Source organism: Battus philenor, unplaced genomic scaffold, assembly GCF_028537555.1.
Source record: "Battus philenor isolate CCGP_79_NKW_IND1 unplaced genomic scaffold, ilBatPhil1.0.hap1 SCAF_23, whole genome shotgun sequence".
Lineage (NCBI taxonomy): Eukaryota > Metazoa > Arthropoda > Insecta > Lepidoptera > Papilionidae > Battus > Battus philenor.
Window position 1 is genome coordinate 2724598 of NW_027181686.1, and position 17990 is coordinate 2742587.

A 17990-nucleotide genomic window follows, 5' to 3' on the forward strand; every position below is an offset into this window, starting at 1 on the left:
AGGAGCTTTGCTGCGAGATCCAATAACCAGATCTTAGAAGAACCTAGGTCACTGATGAACTCGAAGAATTACTGCTCTGAAGTCATAGTGGACGAGACACATCATTTGTGCAACCGATAAGTTATTGGGGCCGAAAGGTTCTCCCACTAGCTGGATTGAAATTATGTTGAAACTCGCGGAAAGACGCTGGATGTGGTCAGCGCAGGACCTGATCATCATCGCGATTTTTGGGAAATGGCCTATGCCTTGCAGTGGGCGTCTATCGACGGTGATCGATCTATTGTGATGGCGATGATAAAGCGAAAGCCTGGCGATTATTTTAAGGTCTTTCATCGACATGGTATAAATAACCATGTTGTGACATTAGACGTTACACTTTTAATAATCATTGTGTCATGGTAGAAACGACCTTGGCCTGGTATCGTATGTTATCCAATACACATACCTCCGGAAGTAAGGCCACCTCTGCTACTCACCGTGTGTGCTTAGCTTTTTCAAATTAAAAAAATCTGTTTATGCAAATGTCACCCTTTTTGTAAAGGATTAAAGCTTATATTGTTATAAAGTACGAGTATGGTGTTAGCGCACTGAAAAGATACTAACAACCAAAATATAATTTAGCCTTTATAACAATTGCAATTGGGAGCTTTATGCATTATTCTTTGATAAATTTTTAAAATCTATTTATTTTATATTGTTTATCCATTATATATTTTGTATTGTTTATTCGCTATTATAAAATTTGTTAATCCAGAGATATCGTTGTGAATCAATATACAAGTAGAAATATATTAAAGATTAAATTATGTTCATTAAGGAAAATCCAAATTTTAGACCGAATAGATGCTTATTTTCTTTTGCACCCAAATTTCCTTTTTAACTAGAGCTTTGCTTCCTTAAGATTAAAAGCATGATAAATATTCTATAACCAAAACCTAGACGGCAGCGGGAAGTGACACCTGACAATACAAAAGTTTCGACTGAAGTAACAACGTTCCAGTCCAGGTATCACCAACTATATTGGCTGTTGGGTCGCTGAGGAAAAAAAAATACTCATCGGACAAAACTTGAAGAAAATTTATAACTTATGATTAACATCATCATTTTAGTCATAGGAACGGACAAAACTTGAAGAAAATTTATAACTTATGATTAACATCATTATTTTAGTCATAGGAACTCTACGGCTGGACATAGATCTCTCCCGTTGATTTGTAATAAGATCGATAGAAAGCAGCTTGAATCTATACTCTTCCGGTCTTCTTTTTAAGGTTGTTTTAGTGTAAGATAAAGATAGAATTCATTAATTCAACATTGAGACTTAATATACATAGCAATCTCTTCCAGACAACCTTTGGATGGAGATGAGAGACATTAAAGAGAGGGAAGATTAGGGTATACATACATACAAATACATACATTACTATACACACATACATATATACAAACATAAAAAAGAATAGAACAAGATTTTTGTAAACTTTAATTAGGTAAATAATTATAATAGTACATAAATATAATAGTAGTGTGAAATAAATATACAATTATAATAATGCGGGCCGAAAGTTGGCAACACCTGGTCTGGTCATTGCAAGTAATTTGAGTACACTTGATCGATTGTTCCGTCACGTTTGTAAAGCTGAGGCCCTTAGAGTTAAACGGGTCGACTGTTGCGAAAGAGCGCTCGAGGGAAATTTCCAAGTGTCGACACAAATGGGACGAAACGAATGCTGACGCACCTAAATTGTATGAAGCAATAAGCGTACATTCACTTTGAATGGTACACTCTGTTTCTTTAAAATATTTTGAAGCATCTAATGATATCTACAGATTACGTTATAAAACTTTAGTTTATAGCCTTTTCATGTAAAAACCACGGTACCCGAACATTATAGCTTTAAAGAGATGAATGGGCAGGTGTGTTACCAATCGCAGTGTGTATTATGGTACGCAGAAGACGTTGCTGCACATCCTCTGGAAACTTGTCCACAAACAAGTTTCCAGAAGATTGGCAGCAGCGTCCTTCGTGTTTGAGCAAAGCCCCCAGGAACGAACTCGCAACCTCCGATCGCAAGTCTAGTAGAAGTCTGTTGCCACTGGGATAACACTGCTATCCATTCAGTAGTTTACTTCCATAGTTAAGCATTTCTTATCACAGACACTAAAAGACTTGAACGCTTCCTGGAGAATCAAGGTCCTAATTTAACGAAGTGACAAAGCAAATTGCAGGATATGAAACCACACAGTTCCGCTTCCTTGACTCATTGTGACGGCTCATTGAAATAAATTTCGACGTCTACTGCTGGGCAGAGACCTTCAAAATAGATTTCCAAAAAGACTAACGAACTGAATCAGACTGGGCTATCTTAACAAGGTCGTCTGCACACCATATGGGTGGACGTCATTCGCTGCGCTTGCCAGTTCTTGGTCTTCAATTCAAAACCTTATGTGGGACATAAGGCTTCCATCTGTTCTGTGAGCTATGTGACCAATAATTTTTTTTCATTACCACTGTAATTTGCCATTACGCTTAATTTATGTCTAAGGAGGTCAATATAAAAGAGTTTTGTTACTTGTTACTATACCTACCGTATATAAAAGACGACTATAAACGATGCAGAATGAAAAATAAAGTGAATAAATGAATAATCTGCAATTACCGTTCATGAGTTTCAAGGGCGTCTTAACTACAATGATACTAGGATAAAAAGAGACATTCTAAGTCTCAAGGTGACTCTATTTACGATTCCATTTCAAACATACTTGCTAATATTGTAACATTTATAAAAAGATCTAATTATCTATTGTAGTGATAAGGAATGATTCAAAACATTAGTTTATTTCTCTAACGGTTAAAATGGTAACCCATTGTGCTTATGTAATTAAAATAAAATATTTATTACGTTTTTTGTATAACATAATGAACAGAGCGTTATTTAAAAGCATCGATAGTGACATCTAGCGAAGATATTGATTACTTTTATAATTTTAAAGATAAATGAGTTGTACTTGTCCGCCTCAAGATGGCGCTATAGTAAATGAGCCCATATATACCACTGCGATTACATGGCAGACCTGTAATCTTTAAAAAAATTTCATACAAATTTTATCACAAAGCACATAACATAAACCTTAATAACTAATCACATAAATTTATTGTTAAATCCTAGGTGTTCCATGTATCTGTTTAAAATTAACTTTTACTTTTTACAATCTAATAACAAGTTACAGAAACTTGACGAAATTAAGATAGCAAATACAAAAATCATTTAAACTAATCTTAATAATTTATTTTATGCCTATGATATGCCTGGTCTGGGGAGTATTTTTTTTCTGCACAGCATTAGAATTAGTTCGCTCATATTTATCGTTTAAAATATTATTTTTACTAACCACCGTTAACATTAATATTTAAGCCAAATACTATCCATACTATCTAAACCAAAAAATATAATTCAGAGAGCGAGATTTTTTAAAATGGTATTAAAATATTGTTAAAGCACACTTTAAGCGCCTACGATTTTTGTGTATGCAATTGTTTGCAGTTGAAGATAATTGCAATATTTTAAAATAGTACTAAGTAAAAATGTACGATGTCAAAATAGATCAGGTAACACTACGCGACGTTGGGATCACCAAAAGGAATTCTATAATCTTCTCGCCAAGAAATCCTCGTTTTTGAATTTTATTAGACAACCTGCCAATGTTAGAATCACATTCTTTTTTCTACTATAAGGCATCAAAATAAATACCGCATATATACATATCCTTACCTAATATTGCACGCAAATGTCCCTCTAGTGTGTGGAGTACCGTCATCTTGATCTCCTTGACGGTTTTGCCGAGAAACTGTTCGCAGGCTGTGGTGAGCAATTCGTCTTCGTTCATGATCTTGCACTGAGCGACGCCGGTCACAGTCAACGGCACTCCTTGTGCTGTCTCCACGTACTCGCACATCGGGTTAAGTGTCATAACCTGAAACAGAACTATCCTCAATACAATATGCTTTCGGAACAAAAACGTCATGGCTCGTCTGCGGTCCCATGTTTAATAAGGTCCGCTTACAATCATATACACATACACACCAAAACAGACATAAATATAAACACTACTCGGTTCTAAAAAACTAAGAAATGTTTACATTGATTCCTTCTTTAAATAGTGGGTGTAATTATTAGTAATTTGTCTACATTGATTAAATATATGTGAGGGATAAAAAAAACTATTTTTAGGACTGCCGTTGCATGAACTACTACTACTACACCGCTAGCTCACTGACTAAAAGTGGGTCTTGGCCTCCGAAGCGAGAGACTTCCACTTTCCTCTATCTTGCGCCATCGTCTGCCATTGGTTGACATTCAATTCGCGCAAGTCTGCCTCAACGCGATCGATCCAGCGATACCTGGGTCTACCCACTGGTCTTCGACCCCTCGGTTTTTCCAGGTACGCTACCTTCACGCTCCGATCCGATCCCATTCGCTCCAAGTGACCAAGCCAGCGGATTCGTTGAGCTTTATATTCGCCAATGATATTTGGCTGTGCTACTAAAGTCTGAATTTCGGCATTCTTTCGGAGCCTCCAAGATCCGTCTTCATTCCATTCAATCGACGACACACTTCAAGCATAGAGATAATAATAGTTCTGTTAACAGGCGACGGACTTCGAGTAACGCTTCCATTGCAACGGATCACCGCGTCGACAAACCTCATAAAGAGCCACTAATACGTCACGCGATTGTGGGAACCCTTCGTGATATTATTCGTACAGGTGTGTAAATAGCCATTTAACATCGCCAATACAAGCATTCTTTAATGGCGTTCGAATATTGGCTGTAAAAAAAATTGTTTCATTTATAATCGAAAATAGGGGAACGATCCTCCACACCACGAGCGATGATTGAATCGTTAGTGCGTTCTTGATGACGTACAGGAAATGCCGTACAAATCCATCACCTGCTTGAAGAGGTGGTGCGTTCGCAGGGCATTTACTTTAAAAAGTGCTGCTGTCAGAGACGGTAGAGGCAACTCCTACCGTAAAAAGATTCCTGCCTATTTAATGGAATCAGGCGTTACCTCAGGCGTGAATCAGGCGTGCCAAACACAGAGCCGTGGAGGGGTAAAACACGTGTTGAGTAATTTGGCGGTGGCGATTGTGTGATTCGCATTGTTTGCCGCATACGCATTTAACAGCGGGCTGGCGGGCGGTGCATTTCATTGCACGACTACCACTGCATGTGCGGAAGTGGCTAAATATTGTTCTTTTCCTTACTAAAGATTCCTGCCCTTGGGCAAGTATATTGTCTCCACTGGAATAATTTTGGAGACAGGGTCCTGTCGCTGGGTCATTATTTATAGCTACAGAATAGACTTACAAATATTTATCTTCCCTACGATAATCAATTTTTAATAATTAATTGATGATTTTAGTATGCGGTTACGTAAATTTATAGATAAAGTTGAATACCTCGAGGGAGATACGTTGGACGTCCGTCACCAGCCACCATGCCCAGGCATAGCCGCCGACAATCGTCCGCTTCTGAGTTGATCCAAAACAACCGCCTGTTGAATTAAAAAATAATATAATTAACCAAGAGCACAGAAATATCCTGTAAGATGTCTGCGAGGAAAAAAAAAAAAAAAAAAACTACACATATGATTGTAAAGTTCTGATGAATTAAAAATAATACAGGGAGAAAAAATCTGCGGGCTCCTAAGATAAAGAAATAAACCATCTTTAAAACAGTATTAATAAATAGTCTTGGTCATATATCTACTAGATGTAATTGTAAATAGATCTTAAAAATATTTGTACAGTAGTTTTTGAAAAATATAATGACGACTCGAATGACATACGTAGTCGTGATTTTGAAATTAGAAAGCGTCAAAAGTTAATTACGTTGATGTCATTTTAATCGATGTTTTCTGATAAATAGGTTTACATTTTAAAAAATAATGAAATAATTATATTCCCAATTAATAAAGAAGTAATATGCATTATTAAAAAAATAAGTAAAAGATTTGAAATTTTCGGTGGAATAAAATGTTTTGTTTCGGTAATAAATCATCACGTCAGACAATTGACGGCCATTGTAAAGCAAAAGCCTCTCCATACAGCGACTTCCCGCGACCTTAAGTTCTTATTCCACCTAGGAAGGCAAGGAAGGCCTACCCGCGTCTATAGGCTCGTGATCGCCACTAGAGAACTTTTCGGACCCAACGAAAGAAAAGAAATTAATTCAAATGTTATTAAAAGAGAAAATTTTTCCGAAGAGAACGGCATTGCGAGCGTGAACAGATTTTTGTCTTTTCGCTTATTTATTTTAATTTCAAGTGAAAGTAAATTGACAGGGAAATCATCAGTCGAACTATACTCATTGTTTATTTATTTAATTCCTCGATTGTGATATAAGTTTTATTAATTAAGAAAAAATTTACATGTTAAGATATATGCGGTAAGGACAAGACCGTTGTCGTAGTGATTTTTGAGGAGGTCAAGCCTAGAACATCTTTCAACGACCTTAACAAGGTCATTTGTCCACCTTGTGAGTATATACAGTGCGTTTATCAATATTGTTATTGCTGATAATGGAATAATAGATGAAATATAAAGATGTGTAGCATCAAACAGTAAAGGCGACCTAGAAACATTGTTAGAGTCCACATTAGTCATAGTTTTTCCGTTTAAAATTACCATAAATCATTAAAAAGTATGTCGTCGCAAATTCCCTACCTGAGTCACGTCGCCCACCAAAACTAATGCGACGAAAGGATCCTCCCACCATTTCACTGGCGAACGGCCTTCGAGTCACGCTGAGACCGTCGATGAAAGTACACACCTTACTGTCTTTTGGCAGCCTCTAGAACTTTCCACGGTTGTACACAGATAGAAGTTTACCGTAAGGATTGTTCATACGTAAAGTTATTTGCAATAAACAGTGAAAGTGAACAGACAACGTGCTAAGTGATGTTTAAGTTACCGCATGTGTATACAGAGTGTTCTATTATGTGAAGTTATAACAGTGTTAAATAAATATAACGGTAATTATTAATTTTACTGTTATTTAGCAGTAAACTATACCATTGTATTATGTCTGTATTCTCCATTATTTCTAGAAGAACAGAGAGAATGAGAAGTAAGCCTCAAGGTGGTATAAATCTCTTATCATCTAAGTTACAACTTACTATATTAGTTCAGTTTCGCTTTTGAGTTTGACACGATTGAACATGATATATATCTTACAAGTATTTAAATATTATATATTCTTTACTTTCATATGGAATACAATTATCATGGTAGATTTATACAGGATGATCGGTTATATGTGTAAGAGCTTTAAAGTGCTATATATAGATCATTCGCTGTCACATAATGTACAGATATATACACAGATTAATACATATTAATTTATTTGTAGTATCTGTCCTTGCAGACCGTATTGCCAGAAGTTATTGGCCTGTCGCAGTTGTAACATATATATGTTGCATGCATGTAACATATATAGGTGTAAAAGCTTGCAAGGTTTAAATAGCTCATTGGTTGACAAATTCATGTATATCTTGTATTGTGTGTTTCATGTAAATAAATAACTTTTTATGCAAAGAAGCAACTAGCACGATAGTAATTCATAATTATCGTAAATAATTTTATGGTTTATTAAAATTGATATTGTTTTAAATGTTGGTTTGAAATACGAGTTACTAGCGACAAATTAAATTTTAGATTACCAAGTGACGTGTGGCAGACAAACAAATTGTTCAATACAAAATATAGATACAAGGAGGCACTTAGATACACTTTTAAATAGTCGATTATTTTAACAATATAAGCATTAAGTTACCGCCGGCTCGGAACGCTTATCTGTTGAGAAGAGCCGACTAGAAACTCAACAATTACTCATTTGAAGTTTAACAATATCTGTCATCCAAATAATTAAAAAAACAAGTCCAACACGTTTTGATTAAACAATAACTCGGGAAACCTATTATGAGATCGATATAATAATAAACTTATAATTATAGATTTTAAACTAAGAAAAGTAAGGTTAAATATATTTTGTGGAGCTTTATTATATATGTATACACTCGGAACGAAATTAAGGTATTACGAGTTTATTTTTACTTCTTGTACTTATCAGGTTTCTGACAGTTGTTATATGCGTAATTACTTTTCAGCACATAAACTGTATGTTTATAAATATGTATTGCAAAGCAACCGTTGAATACCGATTTCTTTAAAAACATCTTCAATCAATCTTTCGCTTTTATATTATAAATAGCCAGTTCTTCTCTGTAAAATAAATATGGAAATAACATCGGAAGCACTACCCCATAGTAAAGCATCTTAAAAGAGAACGCCATGAAAATAAATAAAACATACGAGTCTATTAAACAATAGGTTATGTTATTTTAATTAAATCAAAGTACAAACACATTATATAACTTCCATTGCCAATAATGTAATGTTTAGTTTAGTGTTGTTGTTATATTATAGGTTGTAAATCCGATACTATTGATTGAAAGTAATTAGTACAGCGATAGCCTAGTGCAAATGTCGGCAACCTGACCCAAGGATCATCGTGTTACTATTTTAATAATTCTGACGCACGTTATTAGTAAAATATACAGGGTGATTGGTTATAGATGTAAGAACTTTGTAGAGGTGAACCTGTAGATCATTTGCCGATATCCTATTAAAAAATCAAAGGTTACAGAAATAATAAATAACTCAATCACAATACAGTAAAAGCGTTTTCAAAATTCGGATTACTACATACTAAAATTAATTATTATTTGTTACTTGTATCTGCAAACTTTACACTGTCAAAAATTTATTAATCTGTCGCATTTCAGTTTAAAAAACAAAAACATACATAAATATAATTTTTCTAAGTTCTTTTTTATTTGCTCACTCTTCTTATATCAGTCTTCATATCTATCAGTCATCCTTCTTTTTTCTTTCACATTATCTCTCATTCCTACACCAAGAGTTTGCCGTCCCCTAGTACATACACCACACTAAAAGGATACGAAGCTATGATCGCAGGTCAGATATTCGACACCACATAATATTATCGTAAAATGACGGTTCTCTCCCAACAATGGAAATAAAAACGTAATTAACGAAATAGCAATTAACGAAACTTGTTACTATAACTATAGGTAAATAGTTCGCACGTCTGAAATAGCGCTAACTAGATCTGTATGCGTAATAGCGTTTATTAATTATCGCTTCGATGCGAATAGCATTTTAAATGATACGTCATATGTTACATAACGCAAGCTATTTTCACCGGAACCGCTTATTATTCTGGAATCTTCGCGCGGACTGAATACAAACAAAGATGGCCGACTGCTGCGTAATGAAGCGGTACGCTTTCTAACAAATAAAAATGGCGGGAAAAAGTAATCAGCGTAAAATGACTTGTTGTTGCTATCATAATTTATTTTTTATACATTATGAGTTTTATTTGTAAGTATAAATGAAAAAAATTTTGTTTTGAATTCGGCGATTTAGTATTAATATGGGTCTGTCCAATAGGAGATTTGTTACTCAATATAGGGAAACATAAAAATACACGTTGATACACGTTTGAGCGAGTGAAGTCATAGGCCTCCACCATAGATTTGTCATGGGACCGGTTGGAAGCGTACTGTATCCAGCTTTTTCCAGTGACCTAGATTTACAATACTAATATTAAATAATTTATCTATTGCCTTTATTATGCCATAGTCTTCACTTGAGGTATTAAGTTATAAATATTTAAACAAAGGGCCCGAAATCTTGTTGTTTTTCTACAATTTAAGACGCGAATAATAAACAGAAAAATTTATGTAGTCAATTTATTGACCTTATTTAAAAAATAAGGTCTCAAATATCTACTCACTGAGGGAAAGGTTATTTAAAATAAATTAGTGTGGTTTTAGTATATTTTTTATTTTGATGTTGTCCCCGATCTATTCAATCGTATCCAATTCAATATTGAGGCACGTTTAATAGATTTTTTTTGCCTACGCCAAACCTTTGTGTTATGTTACGGTTTCGTGGAAATGAGTTAGAGGAAACAGAGTGGTCAAACAATACGTATGATTGGCATTATTACTATTCTCAAATAGCCAATGGTCACTATTTTGTATGCATGACGAGTAAACTCGTCGATACGCGGAGCCGTACCGCTTTTCCATGACGAGTATACTCGTCGAACACGGTTAACTGGTTAAGTGATATAAGGTTTACTGATGATCCTACTAACTATAGTGTGTATACACTACTAGGTTCCTAGTTGAAGAAATTAATATAATTAGACGTGATTTCAGCCCATAGATACTCACTGCAAGACATAGACCTCCGCTTAAAGTATCTAAGGGAGGATATGCCATAATCACCACGCTTAACAGACGAGTTGACGATCGTAGTATGTTATTGTGGTAAGTAGAAGACGCTGTTGCTTATCCTTTGGAAAACTTGTTTGTGAGCAGTGACAATCTTATATAATTAAAGCACAAAGTATGAAATACATTAGATTAAATAACAAGTCCCAGTCTACCGTTGGGCTGCAACTGCTCTTAATATAATTATATGTTGCATTTTATTATATAAATCTATTTATACAGAGTTATTGGTTATAGGTGTAAAAGATTTAAAACTTATGCCTATTGCCAACCACCATGTGTAAAGTGATCACACTGCAATATGTTACGTAAATTAACTTTTCCTTTTCGTTTGGGTCTGACTAATAATTTCTGATGCAGAACAGATATTAAACTCACATGGTAATTAATTTTAATAACTTATAATATAAATTTTGTAAACACTTTTTTTACTATATTATCATTATATTATATATATACCATACATTATTTAGCAGTAAAAGAGCTATAGTATAACTCCTTTAAAGTTTATGCACATATACCGAATTAACCTGATCGCGTTCATTATTTGAAATTTTATTCTTTATAAATGCGCAGTTTCCAAAAATGTCGACACTGACATCTAGGTTATGTTACACTTGCGCTAGTGGGTCACGTCTGTGAAAACCGTTAGGGAGACTCGATTCGGCGATAGTGTGTTTTTTGTTAGCGGTACCGAAGCGAACATACGCTGCGTAATATGACATCTAAACAAAATGTACCTGTAATTATTCTAAGAAATTTTGACGAACAAAAGTGGAATAAATAGATGACATTAGGATGAGAGGAAGAAGTCCTCTAGGTCTGGTTGGTAGCAAATAGCATCCGGCGTTTACAGAAGACTTTATCAAGGTCATCTGTCAGTATTATCTTATGGGCGGGTGTCATTCGTCACCATTGCTATATATTATTAACTACAATTGTTAGCCTTCCAAGTAAATCAATATTATATAGCTAAGCTCGTAGATGGTGTCTTGTCTCGTAATATCATAATTTGTGTAATCTAAAAAAAATTAAAAACCTAAGGTTGTATGTGCCTAAAAATACACAAAAACCTAATAAATGTTTCCTTAAAGAGTAGCATTACTTTTTCACAAATATTATTTACCGTAACAAAATTAACTTATTAAACGTATGTAAACAGTATATATATTTAATTGATATGTACTCATTATAGCCAAAAATAATAAGTTATACGGCGCAGAAGTTATTTGGCATAAGCGCAATCTGTTGGCAAATCATAAAAATGCGTGAAAAATTCATAGCCTCGTAAAATAATATTTAATAATTTTCATTGTAATCTGTGCAATAATTTTTATGTTGAAGGATTTTATACACTTTGTTAAAGTAAGATAAGGCGGTCTTATTTGAAATCTATAGAGGAGGCATGTCAGGCAGTAGATGTCGAACGACCGAAATGATGTTAATGTTAATTAACATCTGGTCATAAACAAGTACAAACTTGTATTTCCAGCCATTTTATTATTTATACACAATATTATTATTATCTGTTAACCATAAAAAAGTGTAAACGAAAGTCTATCTTTATTGATACTTCAGCATGAACATATAATTACAAAATACATTCAATGTTTACTACGTAAATTTTAAAGTTTTTTTATTTATATAAAAAATCTAAACAAAAGGTCGAGTGGCAGGTCTGTCTACCTTTATTTAATATAAAAAATATTTCAGCGTGAAGATGAGTGCAATAATGAACGCGGCTGCGGACGTGATCGCAGGATCGGCCATCGCTGCCGCAGGTACGCAGGTAACTAATTACGTATAATAAAAAAAAATATTATACAGGGTGCTACTCATTTTAGGACATCATCATTTCAGTTATACAACGGTAATGTTCCTAGAATTCTCCTAAAAGGTAATATAATATTCAATAGAAAAGAATAAAACTCAGAAGAGAGTCAAAAATAATCGAGCTAGATTCCAAGCTACTCATGTACAAAGCAAATTAGGTTTAGTAAATAAAAAGAAAATAAAACAGCTACAATAGTGTAAAAATAAATTACTATTCGTTAGTGAAATGTAAATATAGTAGAAAAAATGAGTCAAAACTGTGATAATGTAGTAAACTATGATCTAGGAATTAAGATGGGGGAAGAAAGGTGATGTACGGGAGATTTGAATGCGAATAAAGATAGAGATTGTGAAGGATGAAAGAAGAAAGTGAAATAAAGGAATAAAATGAAATAAATATTATTTAATTGGTTTTTACCACATGGCAGGGGGGAAAAACGTTTACATAAAAAAATAAAAAAAACGTTAAATACAAAACTATAAATACTACTTAGTAATGATTAGTAATCATTAAGACATCTGTTGGTAGATGCCCACTACAAAGCCTCCCAAAGATCGCCAGGACGACCGGGCTCGCGTCCATAAATCGTATGAGGGTTTTCATGGCGGAGCGATCTATGCCTTGCCATGGGCGTCCATACACTGATATAATGTTTAAAAGAATCAGGCGTTACCTTGCGGAAGTCCATCCTAAGTAAGAAAAGGACCAATATTTAGCCACTTCCGCACATGCAGTGGTAGCCGTGCAATGAAATGTACTGCCCGCCAGCCCGCCGATAAATGCGTCTTTTAGACTCTGTGTTAGACTCTGTGTTTACCACTAATCGGTGTAACATAACTCCTGAAGATGCCCCGTGGAGGGGTGAAACACGTGTTGAGTAAATTAGCGGTGGCGGTTGTGAGATTCGCATTGTTTGCCGCCGCATACGCATTTATCAGCGGGCTGGCGGGCGGTGCACTTTGTTGCACGACTACCACTGCATGTGCGGAAGTGGCTACATATTGGTCCTTTTCTTACTGATATAATGATCACAATGATCCAGGTTGCCTGGTTCATACCGATGCTGGTAGCTGCCGTGGCATACTATCAATACGACCAGACCGATCCTGAAGGCAGGCCATCCAATGTGGACAACACAGATTTATTCCACGAGTATGATTTCATCATCGTTGGAGCAGGATCTGCCGGTCAGTAAGTATTTCTGCATGAAGATATATGTTTTCTTTTCAAGTATAGTACAAAGAAATATATTTTTTTAAAAAAGTTAGGCCAATTTTAATACATAAATTATTAGTTTTAGTACAAAATTAAATATGTTTGCCTATTGTAGGTATGTACGCCTTGACCACAATTATTCTAGCTTATACCTAAACATTAATAAATATATAAAATAGAAAATAATATTAAACATTTGTCTAAATAAGAGAAATAAGCACGAACAATCGCAATTCGATATCAAGTTTCAGTACAATCAGCTCATAGGTATAAAACTCATGTGTTGCTAGTGTAAGATATCGCTCCTCCGTTAGGTTTCTGCGAAACTTTTATTACGCAAATAGTTGCATATACAAATCGTGCGTGTGTGCGCGTTATATTGCGATTTGTACAATGGATTCTATTTATTCGTAGTTTATATTTAATCAATTAAAGAGAGCCACCTTGCAATTTTGGTATGCTAGTATATGTTTCTCGGTTTATATATATATATACATGGATAGATATCTGTAAGTCTACTAGCACGAAATGTTGTTATTAAATAATAAAAAGTACCCGAGCATACTTTCTAAATGTTTGTAATTAATAAACTGTTGTATTCTACTGTTTACTGTTGTACTGTTACTTAAAATTGAAATTTAAATATATGTAAGTATTAAATGCAAATTGTTACTTCTTGCAAATAAGACAATTTGTTAACTGTAAATAAAAAATAAAAATAAAAATAAAAATTAATTAATATCACGGCTGCCTTAAAATACATTTTATACTTTCTATAAGTATAATATATATCCATTAGATTCTTTAAACCTATGTACCCCGTGAAAAGTTACTTCCCAAAGCGGACGCAAGTCTCTGCTTTCAGAAATCATCTTATAGGTGAATATAAAAACTAATAATTTTAGCAAAACAAAAAACCTATATTTTTCCTCATATCAATGTAGAAAATGGGAAAAATTATTAGTTAAATTTTTCAATGTAAATTTTCCAATAAAAAAATTGATTCTTTTCGATATGTCTTACTGTATCGAATAAAACTTTTATTATTTTTTTGCTTAAGTTTAACTTCTCATTTATTTTAATAGAAGTAATAACAGTTTGTTATTAACAATGCTTCAGAGTAGAATTAAATGTATCGAACAAATGCAGAAACATCAAAGCCTCGTTTCATTATAATAAATCACAGTCACAGATATATACTGGACCGCGAATTCAAAAATTTTAATAATGATGATGATGATATCTTCAATCAATTTATTCGAGACTCTTATGCAGCCTGCGAAAAACCTTAACATCGTGTTTCAGATCTTAATCTTTTTTACGAAGCACCACCTATCGTCATATTATGACACTAGCGCAAGATTGCAGTACTGCGATACCAGCGCTACTGTATGTAGCGGCTTAACGAGTCAATACTGAATGTCTCTCGTAAATATGAATTTTTATTCGTAATTGAGGTTATATGCGTATATTCTATAGAAAAACGACTTTCTGAATTTTGTAAATCTACTTATTCGAACTTGAATGTAATCGTGTAAAGTAATGACGCAAGTTTTTTTAACAACGTATTGGTAAACTTGGTCGGTTATTTGATATGTTTTGGTTATTTTTTATTACACATAACATATTAGAAATAGTATTAAAAAATCGAGCGTATTCTTAGATTTTTTGTATAAAGTAATAAGTTCAAGGTCTAATTTCGCGCTAAATCTCGCATATTAAAATACCCGCTCCATACATAGTCCCAATACAATGTATTAAAATACATTACACTAGATATACAGGATAATGAGGCCTATAAAACTAAAGCTAATTGTTACTATATATCTGTGTATGTATTATGAACGCAGCCGTAAGCAAAAATATATATGTACAAAAAGGTTTTCGAGATGCGACCATGACACGGTACACGCGGCGTGGATAGGCCTCTACTGAGTAAACCGACGACATTGTCAAGGTTTTGGAAAAGTCATGTGGCAAGACCAATCCCCCTTGGTGATTTTGGCGGGGGGAGGGGGATATGCCTTGTAGTGAGCGTCCATATAGCAAGATGATGATGATATTTATAAAAAAAATTATAATTTCAGGTGCAGTAGTCGCTAACAGGCTTTCCGAGATTGGTCATTGGAAGGTTCTTCTATTAGAGGCTGGAGGAGATGAAACAGAGATATCAGACGTTCCCATTCTCGCGGGGTATTTGCAACTCAGCAAATTGGACTGGAAATACAAAACGGAACCACAGGGCACTACATGTTTGGGTACGGGAAAAAAAAAAACATAATTTATATAGTTATTTACAGTACCCGGCGAGAAATATTGCACATCGATCTTTGGAAAGAGACAATCGGCTAATTTCGGCTTCGTAGAGCATTATCTTACCTTAGACTTAAGATATACATTGTTTTGTTCCGTATGTTACTTGTATTTGTTTAGATTTTCTGGAGTACTTAGTTCAACTGATCCATGTGAACATAGTTTACTAACTTATTTTTTAACCTTTTTACAAGTTGTAGAATTGTGGACTTAACCCCTTACAGGCATTCTTTAACAGTCAACCCAGTTTAACATGATTTAATAAATTAGGACGAGTGACTAATCTGTTTCAACAAAATGTCCCTATTTTTAAAAAGAATAGGTTGTAGTGTCTAAACTAAGTTGTTGGCAAAAGTTATAGGTTTTTACTAAAGGCTTTGAGGATATGGTGGCAGCTACATTTATCTTTTCTTAGATAGATATAATGGTCTATCTCTACCTATGTATATCGTTGTATCCTCAAATTATTTCAGTATAATATTTTTTCTATTACACGAGTACACAACATCTCAAAGTTTATCCAGGAACATATCGCTTTTCAATCATAATTCTTTGGTTTATTCTAAATACTATTAGATGCTTCTCATTGTAAATAAGTCTAAAAATATATCATATCTCCACAGCAATGGAAGACGGAAGGTGCAACTGGCCTCGCGGGAAAGTGCTTGGTGGCAGTTCCGTTCTTAACTATATGCTTTACTTACGCGGCAATAAACGTGACTACGACATCTGGGAGTCAATGGGCAACAAAGGATGGGGTTACGAAGACGTGTTGTACTATTTTAAGAAATCTGAAGATAATCAGAACCCTTATCTAGCGCAAACTCCTTATCACAGTACTGGAGGATATTTGACTGTCGCAGAAGCTCCTTATCACACCCCACTTGTATCCAGTTTCATTGAAGGTGGCTTAGAAATGGGATATCTGAATAGAGACATCAACGGTGAAAACCATACAGGGTTCATGGTAGCTCAAGGAACAGTGAGACGAGGTAGCCGATGCTCTACTGCAAAGGCATTTTTAAGACCTGCAAAAGACCGCAGTAACCTTCATATAGCAATGAATTCCTTCGTCACAAAAGTCCTCATTGATCCCAGAACGAAGATCGCATTTGGTGTTGAATTCATACGCAATAAAATGGTTCATAGAATCAGAGCGAGAAAGGAAGTTATATTATCAGCTGGAACAGTCAATTCAGCGCAATTACTAATGTTATCAGGTATTGGTCCGGCTGATGAGTTGACTAAACATCGAATCCCTCTGATTCAAAATCTTCAAGTAGGTAGAAACCTCCAGGACCACATAGGACTGGGCGGTCTGACTTTTATGGTAAATAAAAAGATATCAATTGTAGAACACCGTTTACACACAGTGAGCACTTTGATGGAATACGCTGTATTGGGTAAGGGGCCCTTAACAATCATGGGTGGCGTGGAAGGTGTCGCTTTTGTAAACACGAAGTATGTAAATGTATCCGACGATTTCCCGGATATTGAATTTCATTTTGTATCCGGTTCAACAAACTCGGATGGAGGTGAGCAGTTGCGAAAGGCTCACGGATTATCTGATGATTTTTACAACGCAGTTTTTCGTCCAATAAACAATATGGACGTATGGAGCATAATTCCAATGTTACTACGTCCGAAGAGCAAAGGATTTATTCGATTAAGGAGTGCAAGTCCGTACGACTATCCGTACATTTATCCAAACTACTTGAGTGACGATCGCGATGTTAAGACGTTGGTGGAGGGAGTAAAAATAGCAGTTGCTTTGTCCAGAACAAAGGCATTCCAGCGGCACGGGTCTGTTTTAAATCAGCACGTGTTCCCCGCATGTAGAAGCATACAGAAATATTCAGATGCATACTGGGAATGCATGATTAGGCAGTACACTGCTACGATATATCATCCGGTCGGTACTGCGAAGATGGGACCGTATTGGGATCCAGAAGCGGTCGTTGACCCAGAGCTAAGAGTTTACGGTTTGAAAGGTTTGCGTGTAATTGACGGTAGTATTATGCCTAATTTAGTCAGTGGAAACACCAATGCACCTATTATCATGATAGGCGAGAAGGGAAGCGATATGATCAAAGAGTTTTGGCTGCGTCGAAGAATATCCAGGTATTACGCCTAGCTCACGTACAAAACAGTATTACACAGTATTATTACAGCTATTTATTGTAAATAATTTTTAATTTATTTATGTTAACTTTGTATACTATATTTAGGATAAATAAAAA

General features: G+C 34.8%; 2 protein-coding genes across 4 annotated transcripts in view; one reads left to right on the forward strand and one right to left on the reverse strand.

Moving 5' to 3' along the window:
• Flo2 (flotillin-2) overlaps positions 1–17990 on the reverse strand; it is a 394067-nt gene that overhangs the window by 39838 nt on the left and 336239 nt on the right. The window contains exons 2-3 of the mRNA XM_068767684.1: positions 5464–5558; positions 3774–3975 (exon numbers count right to left, since the gene is read on the reverse strand). Of these exons, the coding sequence (XP_068623785.1) occupies positions 3774–3975; positions 5464–5558 (297 nt within the window). The remainder of the gene's footprint in view (positions 1–3773; positions 3976–5463; positions 5559–17990) is intronic.
• LOC137924296 (glucose dehydrogenase [FAD, quinone]) lies at positions 4358–17972 on the forward strand. 3 transcript variants are annotated; one of them, XM_068767680.1, is made up of 6 exons: positions 4358–4443; positions 4652–4767; positions 12102–12177; positions 13265–13409; positions 15525–15695; positions 16374–17972. In XM_068767680.1, exons 3-6 carry the CDS (start codon positions 12109–12111, stop codon positions 17882–17884), a joined length of 1896 nt encoding a protein of 631 aa, XP_068623781.1. In that variant the 5' UTR covers positions 4358–4443; positions 4652–4767; positions 12102–12108; the 3' UTR covers positions 17885–17972. The 3 variants fall into 3 exon arrangements, with proteins under 3 accessions (XP_068623781.1, XP_068623783.1, XP_068623784.1); XM_068767682.1 differs by lacking the exons at positions 4358–4443; positions 4652–4767 and having other exon boundaries at positions 12103–12169; XM_068767683.1 differs by lacking the exons at positions 4358–4443; positions 4652–4767; positions 12102–12177 and having other exon boundaries at positions 13349–13413.

Bases quoted from the DNA above. Each gene is read 5' to 3' on its own strand.
- LOC137924296 (XM_068767680.1), top strand. From the start codon at position 12,109: ATGAGTGCAATAATGAACGCGGCTGCGGACGTGATCGCAGGATCGGCC. The intron at 12,178-13,264 runs GTAACTAATTAC...ACAATGATCCAG, and splicing joins TCGCTGCCGCAGGTACGCAG to GTTGCCTGGTTCATACCGAT. The intron at 13,410-15,524 runs GTCAGTAAGTAT...TTATAATTTCAG, and splicing joins CGTTGGAGCAGGATCTGCCG to GTGCAGTAGTCGCTAACAGG.